General features: G+C 44.1%; 1 protein-coding gene across 1 annotated transcript in view; it reads right to left on the minus strand.

The window, feature by feature from the left end:
* The window catches only part of NIBAN1 (niban apoptosis regulator 1), a 127,337-nt gene that overhangs the window by 56,382 nt on the left and 50,747 nt on the right, over nt 1-20,208 (minus strand). Inside the window, exons 2-4 of the mRNA XM_084636426.1 lie at nt 6,387-6,517; nt 2,814-2,945; nt 1,025-1,139 (exon numbers count right to left, since the gene is read on the minus strand). Of these exons, the coding sequence (XP_084492552.1) occupies nt 1,025-1,139; nt 2,814-2,945; nt 6,387-6,517 (378 nt within the window). The remainder of the gene's footprint in view (nt 1-1,024; nt 1,140-2,813; nt 2,946-6,386; nt 6,518-20,208) is intronic.

Consider the following 20,208-nt stretch of genomic DNA (forward strand, 5'->3'; position numbering starts at 1 on the left):
AGAAGGCTGTTCCTCTTCGGCAGGAGGTTTGAACAGCGCATAGAGGCTAAGAGCCTTTTCTCGCAACGTGTTGCCATTGATAGGCACCCGTTTACGGTTCATGTCTTCCAGCCATAAGTTTAATGCCTTTTCAGTCTTCACTAAAGTCTTATCACACACCTGGCTCGTCACCTTAGCAGTTATTGGAGCACTCGATGCCACAGCTTGACGAATTTCTCTCTCTTGAATCTTGATGCCACGGATGCTAGATTCGTTGCAGCCATATTTACGTGCCATGTTGGAGACCGACATACCGTCTCTCAATAAGTCCAACATAGCCAGTTTTTCCTCCAGCATTGGAACAGATCGCTGTTTCTTCGGTTGAGCACCAGATGAAGTAGTTGGCTTGTGTTTAGGGGGCATGTTGTATGAAAAATACGTATCTTTAAACACTAGAATCACACTCAGCACAGAGAGATGCTCACCGGATCAGTGGACAGCGATCGATCCAGCAGGGATCAATTTATCGCATCTAGTCTAGACGCGATAAATTGACCCCCGAGCACTCTCCCATCGACTCCACTGCTGCAAGTTATTGTTATTTTTCTTTTTTTTTGTTGAGCGCGTATAGTTGAATTCGCGTAAGTAAAATGTGTGTCTGATGCGACTCCACTGTATCTACAATTAACAACTTCCCTTCTATTTGTGTGTAGGACACCCAATCAAGTGCCTTTAAAGGGAAACAACTGACATCCAATGATGGGGATAAGTAAAATATGGAAGAGGTATTTTCTAGTCTGCTTGTGGTTTTGCTTTGTGCAGTTCACAAAACTATTTTGTAGTGACAGCATGACAACAAGTATCCAGTACTTATTCATTAATTAATAGCATGTAGTGTGTGGTCTTCTGGAATTATGTTTCGATAATGGAAAACATGGAGCACCCATCTTCTGTTACGTTGCTTAAAACATAGCCTCAAGGTCTAAAAACAAGACTTTGTGGAAAAAAGTTGAAATATCGCATTTCAGTTTTTGACAATGCTTACCAATTGGGTCTGGAAAATGCTTATCAGACAGCAAATTGTAATCTTCTTCTAAGGTCAGTACTTTGCCTCCTGCAGGAAGAATACGATATTTAGGGCTGACTCCCTTCTGATATGCCTGGTGGGGGAGGTACATGAGAGAGAAAGATCAAAATAAAGATTTTAAAAATGGTAGTCTCAGCCTATAACATATCCCCAATTCATTTACATGGAATTAGTACAGAGGTGGGCAAACTACTGCCCGCGGGCCACATCTGGCCTGCGGAACCCTTCTACCCGGCCCCTGAGCTCCTGGCCCCGGGAGGCTAGCCCCCGGCCCCTCCCCTGCTGTTCCCCCTCCCCCGCAGCCTCAGCTCACTGTGCCGGCGGTGCAATGCTCTGGGCGGCAGGGCTGCGAGCTCCTGGGGCAGCGCAGCTGCAGAGCCCGGCCTGACCCGGTGCTCTGTGCTGCGCGGTGGCGTGGCTGGCTCCAGCCGGGCGGCACGGCTGCCTGACCCGGTGCTCTGTGCTGCGCGGTGCGTGGCTGGCCCAGCTCGGCAGCGCAGCTGTAGCGCCGCCAGCCACCAGTGTTCCAGGCAGCGCGGTAAGGGGGCAGAGAGCGGGGTGGTTGGATAGAGGGCAGGGGAGTTTGGGGGGGGTTGTCAGGGGGCAGGAATGTGGATAGGGGTCAGGGCAGTCAGAGGGTGGGAAACAGGGGGGTTGAATGGGGGCAGAGGTCCCAGGAGGGCAGTCAGGAATGAGAGGAGGGGTTGGATGGGGCAGCAGAGGATAGTCAGGGGTGAGGGGTCCAGGGGTGATCAGGGGACAGGGAGCAGGGGGTGGTGGATGGGGTAGGAGTCCCAGGGGGAGCCATCGGGGGCGAGAAGCAGGGGGCGTTGGATAGGGTCGGGGGCTGGGCCATGCCTGGCTGTATGGGGAGGCCCAGACTCCCCTAACTGGCCCTCCATACAATTTTGGAAACCTGATGCAGCCCTCAGGCCAAAAACTTTGCCCGCCCCTGAACTAGTTCATAGATCCTCTCTAAAGACAGCAGTTTTGGTGGGCTAAATTCAGATCTATTTCCTGAAAGCATCAAATCTGAATAATGTTTAAGTGTAAAAAGGTCAGCAAAATGTGTACAAAAATGGCCCTTCGGTACTGCTTATCTGGCATTGTGAAACTTTCAAGCTATATCTACTTAGTCTGATGGCTAAAACTAGTTTGGACATCGGCACTATTGCAGGTCCAACGTTCCAGCTAAACAGAAAGCTGCACGGTGGTATATGGGAATCAGCAGATAAATTGCCAGTTAAATTGCAGTTCCAGAAACACCGGTTTGGTACTACAGTGATAGACACCTTAGAAATGTTGATAGATGGATATATATGGGGAAGACAGAAGTCTTGTGAAGATTAATTGTAAATACTTGCAAAACATTTGATAAATGAAAAGTGCTTAATGGATGTTGCACCTGCTGATCTGAGGACAGAAGTTGATCCATTTGTAATAAAACAGCATCTGTGTTAACCTAGAATCCACTCCTATTCAGATTATCCACAAGTTTCAGAATATTGAGTTCAGTAATTTTTTAAAATCGAACAGAAAGAATGAGGTGCAACAGACCCAATTACATGTTACCAACTCCACACGGGAGCAGTAACATGTGAGAGTGAAGCTTAGAGTGACCAGATAGCAAGTGTGAAAAATTGGGACAGAGGATGGGGGGATAACAGATAACTATATAAGACAAAGCCTGAATATCGGGCCAGTCCCTATAAAATTGGGACATCTGGTCACCCTAGAGCAACTTTACCTCTTTGCTCTCAAAGCTCTGCACTTCATAGTCATTCCTGATCACAATATATCTCTCCTTCCACTTCTTCAGATCTTCAGCAAAATGCAACAACTCTGCTTCATATAAGATCATCCCAGATTCCACAGGGGGCTGAAAAGAAAGTGACCAGATATGAAAGCATTTTGCACAAATACTGGCTATTTTGAAGGTTTTCCTTCTAAATTTTCCAGAGGGCATATTAGCAAGGACCATCTGGGGGTTCTTTGGGCCTTCTCTTGAAGCTCAGGATTAGGCTCATCTGTTTGAATCAAGTAGATGCAACTCAGGTAATTGAATTCAGATGGCTTCAGAGGGTCGGGCGCTCGTGGGCCTAATTCTCTCAAAACTTATTTCTAGATCTCTGTGGTAGAGGAGTTCTTATTAACCTTTCAGTTTTCATGGTGGTAAGATTAGCAAATTCATTAATTATCTTTTGTTTTATATGTCAATTCTGCAGCAGAGCTGGCCCATTGTTCCCAGGTGCTTCTCCATTACATGTTAAAAGACCATTTTATTTTGGAGACTAACTTTATGATTGAAAGAATCAATTCTGTGGGCATAAAATATTTCACGTTTCTTTCATTTATACTTTTTTTGGCTTTGCTGTCGCTATTACATATATATCTTTTCGAAGGGCAATGCTTGTGTTTGAGTGCTGGCTCTTTGCCTAGCCAACCCACATAAGCAGTATAAACTATGAGGTTTCACACCTCTCAAGGCGAGGACTTGTGATTTCAGGCCAAATCAAGTGAAATACTTAGGTGAGCACCCATCTCTCAATTAAGGTCAATTTCTCTGCATTTCGTTCCCTTATCAAAACCATACATGCATGCTTCTTTAGATTATTCCATGAATTAGTTTGACATGTGTTGGCCTTTCCTATGGAATCCTGCAGGCATGGTTTACAGATTTGGCTAACTCTCCCACAGAAACTTCCACTGTAATTAAGGCTCAGATTTAGTCATGGGCAGTTCACGGGCAAGAAACAAAAATTCACGTCCCCATGACCTGGCCATGACTTGTACTATATACCCCTGACTAAACTTTTGGTGTTCTAGGGAACTCCAGGGGCACAGCTACAGCTCTGGTGTGGGGACTCTGGAGCACTCGCTGGTGCTGGGGAGGGTGGCAGTTCTGGGGTGTCTGCTGGTGTTGGGGGGGCCTCTGGGGCACCGGCAGGTGCTGGGGACATCTCTGAGATGCCTGCTGGTGCTGGGGATGCTTCTAGGGCACCCGCTGGTGCTGGGGGGTACAGCACAGGACCGCCGCTGCTGGCAGAGGACGGCCCCAACGGATGAGGACTGTCACCGACACTGCTGGCGGGGTGCAGCCCTGGACTGCGGCAGCCACTGCTGGCAGAAGGAGCCCCAGGACCGCCATTGTTATGGGGAGTGGGGGGGAGTGCAGCTGGCCTTGGGGTCAGAGCCACCTGCCAGCTGCAGAAGTCATGGAGATCATGGAAAGTCACTGAATCCGTGACTTCTGTGACAGACTCTTGGCCTTAACCATAACGTATTGTCTTTATCCTGAGATACCTACAAAACTTGGCAAGTGGTCAGAGCCCCACTATTCCTCCCCTCCCCACCAAATTTGACCCCTGTTGAAATGTATGCTGCATACCAGTATTTTTCTTATTCCAAAATATTCTCTTCCCCAAAACGTAATACAAGTTACTTGATGTGTAAACTAAAAAACAGAGCCAAATTTTCAAAAGGCCTCAAACACAGCAATAGAAGTCACACTTATACACACCTTTAACATTTCTACCGTGTGCAAAAAGAAAACAGTTCTGGGATGCTAATTGCATCTGCACTTGCAACTTTGTTACAGATCTATCCAATCATGCACACACCATAGCTTTAAACATACATGGGTGATACCAGTCAGCTCTGTGTTTTTGGGGAACCAGGGCACAGTATCCAGTTTGACTCGTGAAAGACACCCCCCACCTTGAACCAAAACCGATCAGAGAGAAGGCTTGCATAGAGCAATGAAGGGCAGATGGGAGACACACCTAGACTACTCCTGACAAAGGTGACAAGATTAAGACATCTCCATTAGCATACAGAATGAAATACAGAGACAACTCCCCTAGCCTCATCTGCATGAAAGATGGGATGGGGAGACATCTCAATTTGCATGCAGAATGGAGACTGCACTGAACTCTGGGATCAGAAAAGCAGGGACACACTGCATCATGGAAATCTCTGCTCCACACGTTAATGAACATACGCCTGCACACACCCAGCTCAGCCATTATCAGACCAATTCTAGTAATAAATCCTTGATCGATATCCAAAATACTGAAGCAGCCTAGTTGTATTGTGAACTCCCTGGAAGAAAACACCACCCGTAGCCAAGAGTGATCAGCTCCTATTGTCTAGCCTAAATAAAACCCTTAAGTCATCAGTTTACCCATAAACAAATCTAATGCTCTCTCTCTCTCTGTTTTCCTTTCTACCTTATTTATACCTTTAATAATGTATGTTAAGTTTGTTTAGCCCTCCTTGTGTAGTTATCACTATTACTCAATAAATAACTTTTATGGTTAAGCTGGTTGCTTCTCTCTCTCTCTGAACTTTACTCTTTTGTGTTTTTAGCTTCCCCCATTTGCTCTCCAGCAACGCTTCTTTTACCTAAGCTAAAGATCCCTGTAGCGCTCAAAAATACTGTGGGGTTTGCTCATCAAGTGGGTTACTGCCAGTACAATTGTGACATGAAAGTGGGATAGGGATGTGTTACACCTGTGGCACATAAGGGGTGGGCACCTGAAGGTGCTGCTCAGCCCAGCCTATTGAGATCAGGGGCACATAAGGGTGACAGCTTGAAGGTGCTGCTTAACCCAGCCCATTGAGTACCGGGACATATGAGGGGATCAGCTTGAGAGTGCTGATTAACCTGGTCCGCTCAGACTTGCTCTGTTAGTGTGTGTGCGCGCATATTCATCCAGTTCTAGGGCTGGAGGAACCCAGTCCTGGGGAACCTAGGTAGTGCAGGATAGCTCCATTGGGAGGGGACTAGCAGCTGTAAGGAGTAGAGCTCCACATGAACACACAAGTGACATAAGCAGTACATTAACAGAATTACAGAACTCCCCCCCCCCCCACATCAAAGAGTAACCCTAATAAATGAGCATACCCCAAAGTAAAGGGCACATCTGGTAACATGGGTTTAACTGTAAAAGAGAGAGATGCACCCAAGATGTTTTGTGTCCAAATTTACAGGCCATTAAAAAGATATCCAAAAATATAAGTAAGGAAAATGGAAATACATTATTTATTTCTTAACTATATGTCACAGTTAGGATACTTTGGCCCTGATTTTCAGAGGTCCTGAGTATCTGCTGTTTTCACTGACTTTAACTGAAGTTGCGGGTGGTCAGCACTTCTGAAATTCTGCCTCTTGATTACAGATATAATCTTGAGTTTCAGAGTGCATTTTGTGTATATTTAAGATAGCTATGTTAATAAGGTCTGGCTGTTTCTGTGCTAGCAGGGCAGAGCTGTCAGGCAACATCATAGAACCTAGGATTCCCCTAAGATCTCATGTTACCTTGGTTTTCAGGAATTGAGACTGGAAGTCTTGGTGCTGTTCCAGTTCATTTTGTATGTGCTCACAAAAAGCAACAGCATACTGGCGTTGGTAGTGTGGGCTGAAGTTTTTGATTACAGCCTCAGTTTTCCCTGAAACAGAACATATGAGAATAATTACATTTAATTTATATTCATTTTAGAAATAGCAGTACAAACCATATCAACTTACTGTCTAACAGCAGCCAATGTTCATTGCTTCAGAGCAAGCAAGAAACCCATAAATGTACTGTGTGATACTGTAAACACAATGGACGTTTCTTCTTGACTCCAGCTGGTGAGCCATTTGTGCCCCAAACTAAGAAGAATAGTCTGTATTTTACATAGTCTACTGCAAATGCTGTTCTTATTCATATACTGTAATTACCTAATCTTTTTCTTAAAACTTACTAAAACATATTTCCCTGTAAGATAAGATGCTATCTTACCATTCTCGTGACATAGTGTCTCAGAACAGCCGATGTACCATAGCAGGAAGAGAAGGGTTTCAAACCAAAAAAAAGATATACACAAGATATTGGGTGATGTTCATGCAAATTAGCCAGCTTTGTCACATGTCACAGATTTTATTGCTGGCTCAGAAACCTTCCTCCAATCCCTTTAAAAAGGGCACTTTCTATGTTTGGCCATTGTGGTCTCTTCTCCTCAGAAACATGACACAGACATACTCTAAGTGCAGTATTTTTTCAAAATCAAACCATCTCCTCAAAAAGGTTTCAATTTTGACAAATTGGCGAATTCTGACATAAAAATACTTTAATAGGAATTTTTCCCACCAGCTCTGCATTTTATAGAACAAGCCACAAGTCCATAGCAGATTGGATGCACTCTAAAGGTTTTGACATATATGTTGTTACCGGAAATGTATAACCATACAAAACTTCATCCATCATTCTTTATTTTAGTCTCACTGTAGTCAGGAACAAGGTTTTTAAAAATGAACGCATTCCCCAGAATTTCTTCACTTAATTTTGATTTTTAACATAATCCAAGATTTGTAAAAAATATAAATTGTGTGAAAAAAGTCTCTGTATTTTCCAGAGACAGGGTTAGGAACATTTTGACATTTAAAAGTGTGAGATTTAATATTTTAGCACTTGTGAGTACTTTATTTCCTTCTGCAAATGGGTCTCAGAGCTCCCTATGGCTGACGCTGCTGTAGGACAGAACGGCTTCTCTGCTAGGAGGCTCAGGGCAAACTGCAGCTGCAAGGTGGGTGGAACTTGCAAAAGTGCTCAACACTATGGTCTGGTCTGCTCTCATTGAAGTCAGTGGTAGTTCCATGGCAATGAAAGTGGAATTAAACTAGGGCATAGCACTTCTAAAAATCCCATCCACAAAGATGTTTTGTTATTATAACATGAAGCTTGGTATTGAGAGCTGACTTGAATTTAGAAGCCATTATCCAGTGAGCCCACTTTGATTTCCTTTCTAATCCTTCACGTGTTTGTGGGCCAGCAGCTCTCTAGACTCAGAAGCCTATCTGAAAGGCTTTCCAGAATAACTGGAAGTAATTCTGTCCTATATGCCTAGATCCAGGTAATTTTTTGATTCTTGCATAGAACCTAAGGTAGTTCTCTCTCTCTCAGAGCATGTACAGACATAAACACCCCAAACACCGCTGCTTTGGCAATTTTATTTTCAGCTAGTTGCAAGTCACATAAAACTTCCCGCTAGTGGAAGGAAAAGCTGTGAGAAACAGAAGTTGCCATTAAGCAGGCTTTGGTGAGTCTACTCTATAAAGCGAGTATGGAAAAATGGCACTTTCTGACTCACCATATCTTCCCCCTGCATGTACTGAGAGCTGTATCTGCTGACTTTAAATAAAATTTTTACTCCTGTTTACCTTGCAGAACCAGCTCACCTAAAAGAGTGAGCTGGATTCCATTCCTACTTGGGCATCAATAGAACTGTAGAGCAAATTCCAACTGAAGAGCTTGATTGTGCTCTCATTTTATACCTCCGCAATCACACAGAAGACAGTTACAGCTCCATAACTCCACTGAAAACAATTGCATCACAGGTGCACAATTCCTCTGCACAGAGCGAAGCTGCAGAGGTGGCCTGTGAAATCATTATTATTGAGGATGGCCATATGAGCAGGAAAGATCCAGCTTGACTCCCAGATCCCAGGTTGAGTTAAATTTTCAGATCTGTCAGTTAGACAGTCTTTTCACTAGGAAATTGAGCCGGGGGTTCTTTGGTCTGGCAGTCTCAAGGGGTCCAATCTCATGGGCTCCATCGACCGCAAATGGAGTTAAGGGCACTCAGCAACCTTGCAGGAGATCCCCAATAGCTCCCAGACAAAAGATTACATAAAAGAGTTACCCAAAGTGGTCAGTAAGACAGTTTTCAGAATCATCTATATACAACTAAGAAGGTCTTTCACACAAGAGACCTCCTCCAAGAAAGCAGAAGGTGCTGACTGTCAAGTGTCTGCATTTTATAGGGCCCCAGAGTCTTCCCCTTCCCAGCATGCCTTGCAAAAAGAAGATTGACAGGCAGGCATCATTTTTCCCACTCTGTAAATGAAAAATACCTGTTTTTCACTGACAGGCCTCCCAGGGCCTGCTTCATAGTCTTTTTCCTGAAACTGGACCGTCTTAGCCTGGTTACACTGGCATGAAAGGGGAGCCCTGACCCACCTAGACTGGAGGCCTAATAAACAAATAGGGGAATAAGCCCTGCTTGTTAAAAACTTGTTTTTTTCTTCTCTGAGACTCCAAACTTTCAATGTCAAGTTGCTCTGTCACAGAGGGTCAAAGATACTGGACCTTAAATCCACCAGTCTGCATCTTGGACTGGTAATTTTTTCAGGGGGAGGGAAGAAAGTAAGTAGGGGTGCTGAAACAATTTGTACAGCGGGGGTGCTGAGAGCCATTGAACCAAACTGTAAACCCAGTATATGAAGGAAACCACTTCAAGCTAGGGTGTGCAGCAGCACCCCCAGCACCCCTAGTTCCAGCACTTATGAAAGTAGTAGGAGAAAATAGTAAATCTCCCTCCAACAGGCTGTGTTTGTGAGATCTTTTCAACAGTGACTGAAGCAGCTCAAAGGTTTGGTGTATACAAAGCAGAGACGAATTAGTAGGCCAGGTGCATGTGAGGTAGCCAAAGATCTAGGATTAATCCAATTTATCGTATAAAGATTATGTCATATATTTCTTCTATGTCTGTGATATGTATATGAGGCATGATATAACCAATTGCAACATTAACCAAGGAGAAAATACCATATTTCCATTATGTTTATTTCAACTTCTGCACCACTTGTATGTTGTCATTATGCTAGAATAAGCTCTGCATAATAATAAAAGAGGAGAGAATATTCAAATGTCATTCAGAATCTCAAACTAAATTAGAACTTGACCCTGAACCACTCAAATGAATGGGAGTCTTGACACCAGCTTCAGTGGGAGTAGGAGTAAGCCCCTGATGTACTATTCATGCTAACTTTTTTTTAGTTTGTTCACAACAAGACCGTGTTATCTGAAAATATAAATGATTGAAGTACAAGAAAGGGTACCCTACCTATGAAATGATACTGTGGTATAAATACAGCTCAAACCACTTTGTTATCAGAACACTTAAGAAACAAGTTCCCCAAGTTCTTTCCCAAATTTAGTGCTTCTTTCTTTTTTGGAGTTGTTTATATCAAGCAGAGCCAAGTTTCCCACTTGGTTTGTTTCGCTACACTGCAACACCAGCCTTTACAAATGAAATGTGTTTTGAAACCTAACTCTTCTAGAATAATGTTTATCCTAACAGAATGTGATATAAGGTTATCTTTAATGGAAGACGAATCAGAGCTGAATTTACAAACAAGAACAAAAGTCAACCATTGAGGTTGAGGGATTTTCTACACAATTTGGATGACAATACTCAGCACAGATGGATGTTTTTCCTTCACTGAAGATTTACATCATGGAGAATAAACTCTGCTAAGGCTGCACAAGTCTTCAGGATTCACTTCACAAAAGAAAGCGTGCATTTGCTCTTTTGTGTTGAAAAGTCTTAAAGGCAAACAACAATGTATCTTTAAGAACAAGAACAAATGCCATTGTATTAGAAACAAAGGGCTTGGCTACACTTGCGAGTTACAGCGCAATAAATGAGCCCCAGATACCCTAGCTCACTCCCCATCCACACTGGCAAGACAGGTAGAGTGATCTGTCTCCGTGGCTACAGCACTGCTGTTACTCCACCTCGGCGAGTGTAATAACATTTGCTGCACCACCGCTGGAGTGCTGCGGCGCCAGTGTGGACGCCCTGGTCTGTTAGTGCGCTGTGATCGACCTTCAGAAGTATCCCACAATCCCTGTTCTAACCACTCTGGTCATCACTTTGAACTCTGCTGCCCTGCCCTTAGGTGACCAACCGTCAGACCGGCCCTTTAAATACTCTGGGAATTTTGAAAATCCCCTTCCTGTTTGCTCAGCTAGGCGTGGAGTGCTCTCAGCAAATCTTTCCAGGTAACATGCCTCCACCCGCCAGGCAATCCCCAGTATGGAGCAATGGCGAGGTGCTGGACCTCAATGTTTGGGAGGAGGAAGCTGTCCAGTCCCAGCTGCGCTCCAGCCACAGAAATTATATCTTCGGGCATTATCAAGGGCCATGCTGGAAAGGGGCCATGACCAGGACGCACTGCAGTGCAGGATTAAAGTGAAGGAGCTGCGGAATGCTGACCACAAAGCCTGAGAGGCAAACTGCCACTCCGGTGCTGCCCCCACGACCTGCCATTTCTACGAAGAGCTGGACACGATACTTGGGGGCGACCCAACCTCCACTCCAGGGACCACCATGGACACCTCAGAGGTCAGTGCAACAAGGCAGGAGAATGAGGAGGAGCAAAGCGGGAGCGAGGGTGCTCCAGCGGAGGAAGACACCCTGGAATCCCTAGATGCATGCACCCAGGAGCTGTTCTCAAGCCAGGAGGAAGGTAGCCGGTTGCAGCGGCCGGTACTTGAGGAAGGACAAACACCAGAGGAGGTTCCCAGTAAGTGGCTTTTATTTTGGGAAGGAAGTTATTAGGTGTGGGCTCTTGGGGTGAGGTGGCTTAGGGCTGCATGCATGCTTAGATGCGGAACAGGGCGTTGATGTGCTCTCTTACATCGCGGTAACTGGCCTCAGTGATCTCTTCAAAGGTCTCACCCAGAACTTGGGCAATGCGCTTGCGCAGGTTTTGTGGGAGAGCCACTGTGGTCCTTGTCCCAGTCAGGCTAACATGTCCGTGCCACTGTGCCGTGAGGGATGGGGGGAACATTGCTACACACAGGCAAGCTGCATATGGGCCAGGGTGGAAGCCGCATTGTAGTAGAAGACCCTCCCTTCCTTCCCTGGTCACCCTCAGCAGTGAGATATCTTGCAGGATGAACTCCTGTGGAAAATGTGGGGACAGTATTCAGTATAGGGCTCCCCTGCAGCTGTTGGCTCTCCCCAAGGCACAGAAACCCAGAGGACAGTACAACCGTGAAACAATCAGTCATGCTTGACCCTGTGCTTACTCACCATTTTGGGGTTCCTGGGGGTTATGTGCGCTCGCTTTGGGACAGGCAAATTATGCTATTGTGTAGACTGTGCTTGCCCTCCTTAAGTATGGGGGAATCATGGCTCTGTCTGGTGTGAACAATGCTACCTCTGTTAAGTGTTGCATTTTGCCTTTACAGATGCAACCTTGAGATCTCATCCGTCCGTGTTATCAATGGCCGAGAAGCTGCAAAGAATAAGGAAGAGGCCACGTAAAAGCAAAGAGGACATGCTGCATGAAGTCATGCAGCATTCAACTAATGAAAATCAAAAAGTGCAGGAGTGGCGGGACAGTGAAAGGAGGATCTGCCAGCAGAATGAGGAGCGCTGGCACAAAAGCGCAGTGCTCTGGTAGCAAAGCACGCATAATGGAGTGTCAAGCGGACTCTATCCAGGTGCTCATAGCCATGCAGTCGGAGCACTACCGTGCGCGCCCCCAACCCCCTGCAGCCCTTGTCCCCAAACTCTTTCCCTTGTGCTTCCATGTCACCTCCAACCCACTTTCCCCAACCTCCAGGTTCTTACCACCACCAGCTGCCTCCAACACCTGTAGTTTCACCACCCAGCCCTGAAAACTACGACCCTTACCCACTGCACTCAACCCCCATCACTATGCAGTATAGCCACCCTGAAGTGCAGCACGCATTGCACAGCACTCCAGACAGGACACATGCAAATCTGTGATTGTACCGTTCCCACCCCAACCCCTTGCCCTTTGTGTTTCTCAAGCAGTTGTGTTGTGTTTCTTTTCAATAAATTGATTTTTTGGCTTTGAAAGCATTCTTTATTATTGCAGAACATAAAAGAAACCTTAGTCCAGGAAAGCAACAGGCACTGCAAATCAGTGTATCATAAGTAGCAAACACAGATTCCTACTCCACTTCACTCCCGTGCAGGGCACCACACTAGATATTACTGGTGGCTTTCAGCCTGAAATTGCTCCTTCAAGGCATCCCTAATCCTTGCAGCTCCACACTGGGCCCCTCTAATAGCCCTGCTCTCTGGCTGTTCAAATTCAGCCTCCAGGTGTTGAACCTCCGAGTTCCATGCCTGAATGAATCATTTACCCTTCCCAAATGTTATGGAGGGTACAACACGCGGATATAACCACAGGGATGCTGTTATTGGCCAGGTCTAGCTTCCCATACAGAGAGCGCCAGCGACCCTTTAAACACCAAAAACACACTCCACAGTCATTCTGCACTGGCTCAGCCTCTTGTTGAACCGCTCCTTGCTGGTGTCAAGGCTCCCTGTGTAGGGTTTCATGAGTGACGGCATCAAAGAGTAAGCGGGGTTTCCAAGGATCACAATGGGCATTTCGACTTCCCCTACGGTGATCTTCTGGTCTGGGAAAAAAGTCCTGGCTTGCAGCTTCCTGAACAGGCCAGTGTTCTGCACCTTTCCGGGCCAGCCTGCATTAATGTCAATGAAACACCCATGGAGATCCACAAGCGCATGGAGAACCATAGAGAAATAGCCCTTCCGAATAACATACTTGGAGGCTAGATGGGCTGGTGCCACAATTGGAATATGAGTCCCATCTATCGCCCCTCCAGAGTTAGGGAAACCCATTTGTGCAAAGCCAGCCACAATGTCATGCACGTTACCTCGAGTCATGGTTCTTCTGAGCAGGAGGCAATTAATGGCCCTGCAAACTTACATCAACACGATTCCAACGGTCGGCTTCCCCACTCCAAACTGGTTAGCGACCGATCGGTAGCTGTCTGGAGTTGCCAGCTTGCAGATTGCAATAGCCGCCCGCCTCGCCACTGTCAGGGCAGCTCTCAATCTTGTGTCCTGGGGCTGCAGGGTGCGGGAGAGCTCCCCACACAGTCCCATGAAAGTGGCTTTTCTCATCCGAAAGTTCTGCAGCCACTGCTCGACATCCCAGACTTGCATGATGATGTGATCCCACCACTCAGTGCTTGTTTCCTGAGCCCAAAAGCACCGTTCCACGGTGGTGACCATGTCAGTGAATGCCACAAGCAAACTTGTGTCATTTGCGTTACTCGAATCGATATCATCGTCGGAGTCCTCACTGTCACTTTGGATCTTAAGGAATAACTTGACTGCCACACATGACGCACTGGCGAGACTTGTGAGCATCCTCCTCAGCAGTTCGGGCTCCATTCCCGCAAACCGAAAGGGAAGACAGAGCGCGCAGTACAAAAACCGTAAAAGATGGCGCCAAATGTGGACGGAAGCAAAGGGAATCGTGGGATGCAAACCGATGCATCACGGGGCATTGGGACAGGTCCTAGAATGCCTTGCACTCTCCGGCCCTTCCCACAAGCCACAGCACCAGAATGGGAAGAGGTGCTCTGTGGAATAGCTGCCCACAATGCACTGCTCCCAATGCCGCTTCAAGTGCCGCAAATGTGGCCACATCAGTGCGCTTGCAGCTGTCAGTGTGCGCAGACTGCAGCACTTTCCCTACTGTGCTGTACGAAGGCGGGTTTAACTCACAGCGCTCTACATCTGCAAGTGTAGCCACGCCCATATACTGGTGATCCCTTTGAGGCAGGGAGGGTTCTAGAATTCCCAACTAATGAAAGGTGGTTTCTCTTCTTTTTTAAATATGCTCTTTTAAATTTCTTACATCTGCAGTTTGTTATTCTCAGTGGAGCAGATTATGGGTCCTTGGATTCTTTTTCTTTCCATCCATCATCAGCTAATTGGCTTTGGATTTCAGAATCCAACAAGAGAATAAGAACCATCAAAATCCAGGATGTTGGAATGGAAGCTGAAGAGTTCTCCTTTATGTTATCAGAATTCCTCCTCAAACCCAGTACACCCCATCCTCTCCAGGGTGCTTTAAAAAAACCATTAAATTTTGAGAACTCACTCTACATATTTATTAATTTATTAGCTGAACACATTTTAACAGAGCACCCTACCTCATCTTGTACACCTTGTCTTCCTTTGTGGTTAGGTTTTGGATATTTGTTAAAACGAGTGTCTGGGGTATATTAAGTGAGAGTTGTATGCTGGACACACTTATGAAAACTGTGAGTAATTTGAACTAGGGTACAGCATGTCCTTTTGTGCTCAAATAGTTGAAACTTATTCCACAAGACAAATTAAATGTACTTGCTTTTATTAACATAAACAGGTTATACAGCACTTTAAATAGAGCACAGCTTGTTCTCTGAAATTCATTGCTTCCTTATTAATTTCTCTTGAGCTACCCTGGAGACTTTTACACTATTGTTTCCCCTCTGATTTGCATATCCTAAAAAATCGTAAGTTGCCATACTTAAGGCTAAATTCTGACTCATGTTGAGTAAAAGTGTGTTAGGAGTGCTAAGAGAGGCAGGTAAACTCTTCCCCACAGCCACAGTTGCAATTCTGTAGGAACAGGCAGATTTTACTCTGCAGTGCTATATCAAGGCTTGGCATGCTGAGCAGCACTCCTTAGAGGTGCTGTAAGGTGGCTTAGAAGCTAAGAACACCTGCAAACAGGAACTTGGTAACACCTTTCAGCACCAGCTGTAGCAGCCCCCACTGCTCTCCCATCCACACAGTTCTGCCTGCATTTGCCTTGTACAGAAAGAAAAATTCAGAGACTCACTATACACACAGGTTTCAGAGTAGCAGCTGTGTTAGTCTGTATCCACAAAAAGAAAAGAAATACTCTCACGTTCTTGTCAACTGCTGGAAATGGCCCACCTTGATTATCACTACAAAAGGTTTTGGGGTTTTTTTTGTTTTGTTTTTTTCCCTTCTCTCCTGCTGGTAAAAGCTCACCTTACCTGATCACTCTCGTTACAGTGTGTATGGTAACACCCATTGTTTCATGTTCTCTGTGTATATAAAATCTCCCCACTGTATTTTCCACTACATGCCTCTGATGAAGTGAGCTGTAGCTCACAACAGCTTATGCTCAAATAAATTGGTTAGTCTCTATGTGCCACAAGTACTCCTTTTCTTTTTACTATACACACACACACACTCTGTAAGTAGAGCCAGAACTTGGTCTTTAGGGTTTAAAGATGCTATCAAGTTTTTTCCTCTTCACTGGAGAAATCTCCAGCGTCATTAGCTTTCTTTACACACTACAGCTTTTGGGTTGGATTTTCTGCAGCACCCCACATTGAGGTAAGCTCTGAAATCACTTAGGCACTTTTGAAAAATCCCTTCCTTCATTCCTCGTATGATTCTCAGTCTGCAAAAAACTGAAAAAATATTTACTCTAACAAAGCAAATCCCAGACAAAAATACATGTCTGAAACAATGAGCACTGCATACGCTGAGTGCCACGACAGTCATCACTGTAAAATGTTGAGAAAGAAGCAGTGACACATGATGAAAGTGTCAAAATCAATAAAAGAAAATTAAGAGAAGATAACTAAGCTGACAAAATAGGAAACGTTAAAGACTGTGTAGTATTTGCCTGCCATCAATACAGCTAGCATTGGAAATACATTTTTTAAACAATACCTAAGCTCTGAAACCACCACAGGACCCTAATGTGATACAGATGAGGTCAAATGATGATCTTTAATGTTACCTATACTATACCCATAGTTTTATATCCTCCTCTTCTAATTTCAGAGCTTGGATTAGGGGTCAAATTCTCCCTATGCCCCTGGTGAATTTAGTTCTACGTTCAGATAAACATCCAAAAGATTGGATGTTTGCCTGAATCTCATGAGTCTGCAAAACTGGATAAGAAATCTCATTAAAATAGGCTACTCTGAAATATTTTGGGCAATACTCGTCTCTTCCAGTTAAGCTAGAAATATTGCAAGAACCTGTTATTTCAACCTTTCCATTTCTGTCTATAGCTTGGAAGTCCATGAAAAGAAAAAATATTAGCCAAACTTTTTTGAAGATCAGAAAAACTTTGGTTTGGGCTTTAACTTCAGATGGCTCTTATTTAAATCCAAAACTGTTAGCCCATCCTTAACACCAGCATCAACCCCTTTAGTATTTCAATAGCACTTGTTTCTCGCAGCTTAAGTCTCCATTTATTTACACCAATTGTTTCCCATTTTTTCACAATATTAATCAGCCTAATGACCTTTAAATTAATCACAAGGCCCTTAACAGTTCCATTCCAACCTGGACAGACTTACTGGTTTCTGAACTCCAATCCCCTTGATACTATAAGTTAAGAGCTCCTATTTCTCAGTGCACACGGTCATCTTCAATATTAGTAAAACTCAATTCTTAACACCAACAATAAAAATCTACTTTATCTATCAATGAATAACTCTTGGTGCCACCACAAACACAAAAGTATGCCTTTAATGAAGATAGTCTTTTGGCTAAAGAATATGCCTGGGAATTGGGGAATCTGACTTACACTGCTGGAGAGGCCCTTATTTTACACCAGTGTATATGGAATCAGTATTTGTCCCTCTTGGCTTTAAAAAGGAATTTGGTGCTTATGAAAGATAAAAGGCCGAGAGCATTAGGCACGTGCAGAACTCATTGGGGTAAGTGATCCCTCTCTAACTGTAAGGAGGATGAAGGTCAAAAACAGGCTGTGATTTAAAAGGTAGGTCTTGAAGTCTCAGCTTAAGACTGAATATGACCGAATTGACCAAATCTATGGGGCACAAAACTGGCTCACATATTTCCTACATTAGAGTTCTTCTGGGTGCAAACTGCTAGAGTGATTCCTGGGGGCACAATCTTCCCCATCTCCCTCACGCAGGAATCAAAAGGACCATGGGGATTCTCCACTGGAGTCCACAGAGAGGCTAGGCCAGTTCTTTGATCTAGTCTTAGTCATTATTAAGTTAACAGAGACTCAATAGTTCTCTTTCGTAAGGTCCACTAAAACCTATGAGTGAGTGCTCTGGAGAATAGGTTCATTGGCAATCAAAACAAAACTCCAAATACTTTCATGTTACCTCTTCATTAAGAAGCTTGACATTCACTTGAACTTCATCCTTATATTATTTATTCTAACTTTCATAAGGCTAGGGTGCCTGGGGTAATATATTTTAATATCATCCAAAATTTGCAGAGCCACAAGCAAAGTCATTGGGATAGAGAGCATGCCTGCCTCACTTTTTGCACACCGGCAGTCAGTTTTGTAACAATGAGGTGGTAGCAGGCAGGAAGACATTCAGAAATAAATTTGAGGGATGCTTATTTTGTTATTGGTGCCTGCAACCTCCTGCATAGTTCAGAATCATGAGAGCTTTAATTAGAATAGATAACAAACTTTACATCGCAGCAACTGGCTGATCTGGATCTCATCATAGCCTGAAATGAAAGTGATGATGAAATATGGCCAGAGGATTTTTGTTGCACTGCATCTTAGTCCAGATTAAGAGAGAGAGTATTGGAGGTCACTAAGAAAATTTAATGAATGAATCTTCACAACTCATCTGGTCACATATGTGATATAAGTATTATATCCCCTATCGCAGTTTTGGGGAAACTTGTGTATACAGGTGAAATAATTTGCCCCAGGTCTCAAAAAAAGTCCATGTAAGAGAGATGGAATTAGAACTCTGGAGTTCCAGACAACTAGTCTTGACCACAGCCCACTAAATTATACATTTAAAAATACACAGGAGGTCAAATGCACTACCAGATTCCAGATCAGGGCATATTCCAAGGGCAGTTACTTGGGTCTTCCTTCCTCCTCCCTAATATAAAAGCAAGACTGAAGGGGGAGGAGGGTACTGCTGGTGACTTGTCCCCTTTCCTACACATTCCACTTTTGAGAGAGATCTGGGACACCAATGCATTATGCCTCTCTGTGACTCATTCATCTCCAGTTGATTCACCTAGTCCCTTAATACATGCACTCTCTAAGACATGAACCTCTTCATGTACATGAGGGTCACGGGTCACTCACCATGTGGGTCACTCTCTTCCTAGTGCATCTGTGCTTCCTTGTCCAATGAGAGGCAGACGGGTGGTCCCCCTTGCCAGATAAGTATTACACACATACAAAGAAGGGTATAAATAGCTCTGAAAGCATAACTATAACTCTGCCTCATCTATAGCAGGAAAGAGCCAATAAACACAAGCAAAAGTATTGGCTGTACTGCCCTAGTTGTATGCACGTATGACTGGGGCATAGAGCTGAAGGCGACTATTGGAAAAATCTGAATTTTAACCCTTAGGGGACGGAATTCAAACATTAGCACCACAGAACTGCACTTTAAAGTGATAAGTGACGGCATAAGAGTGGCACCTTTTTACTCACCAGATCTGCTTCTTGGGTGCATTTAGTCATTCCTGCTCATTAAAGTGAGAACAATAAGTTTCATTACTTTTTGTTCCTTTTACCACTGCACAGGCAAGCTGCCAGAGAGTGAGCAAGTTGGTTTGCAGAACCTTTAGCAGTGGTGCTGAAATGTGAGCAGATTAACTTTCATATCCCAAACTGAGTTTGCAAGACTCACACTCAAAAAACCCTCTGCTTTTTATTTATGAAATTAATAGATTATATGGAAATAATTGACAGACAATGAACAAAGAGCCTCACAATAGCATTGTTATTGTGTGTCTGTTCAGGGTAGAATAGCACTTCAAGAGTTGTCCAAATTTGGCAGTTTTTATTCCTGCAAAACATTCCCTTCTCTTAAGCCCAATGTGTTTATTACAGGTGTAAAAGAGGTTGTCTTGAAAGTTGTTGAAATATATGTTCTTTAATGGTAATGGGGTTAGAATCACAATGTTCTGCTTGCAAACAACTAATCAAGGTCAAATTCTACAGGCCTGGAGTCTGAGAATCTTTTGTTTATATACAGTATTTCCAAGCATCAGCAAACTTTTAGATTAAAAAAAGACCTATAAATTAATCCAATTCAACTCCTAGGGACCAATAGCAGATTATGCTTGCTCTACAACATAGAGGTGGCTCACTCTAACTGAAAGTGAACAGGCTGTCAGACTCATTACTGCCAAGTTGTACCAAGTACTAAAAACATTGTAAAGAGACATTGATATCAAGTTCTAGAAATGCGAGCCAACACTGCAATAACCCTTAAATTATGTGTCCTCTCTCCTTCCCTATAATGATGAAACTGCAAGCAGATGTCACTTTTCTGCACCGATATCCATGAGATAGAATGAATCAAAAATCTTCTACATCAGTGATTTGATATGAACAGAAATAGTCATCTCACAGAACAGTGATATAGGATTTGACATGATAACACCTCTTAGGCCCGATTCCTATTTACACTCAGACTGCTTTCCAAGTGACCTCCAAGTGGGCACAGATTATTTTTACGCTCACTTTAAAACTGCTTTACACTTGCCAGACAACCTCTACTTCACCTGGA

The sequence above is a fragment of the Lepidochelys olivacea genome, assembly GCF_965140295.1.
Source record: "Lepidochelys olivacea isolate rLepOli2 genome assembly, chromosome: 8".
In the NCBI taxonomy this organism is placed as follows: Eukaryota; Metazoa; Chordata; order Testudines; family Cheloniidae; genus Lepidochelys; species Lepidochelys olivacea.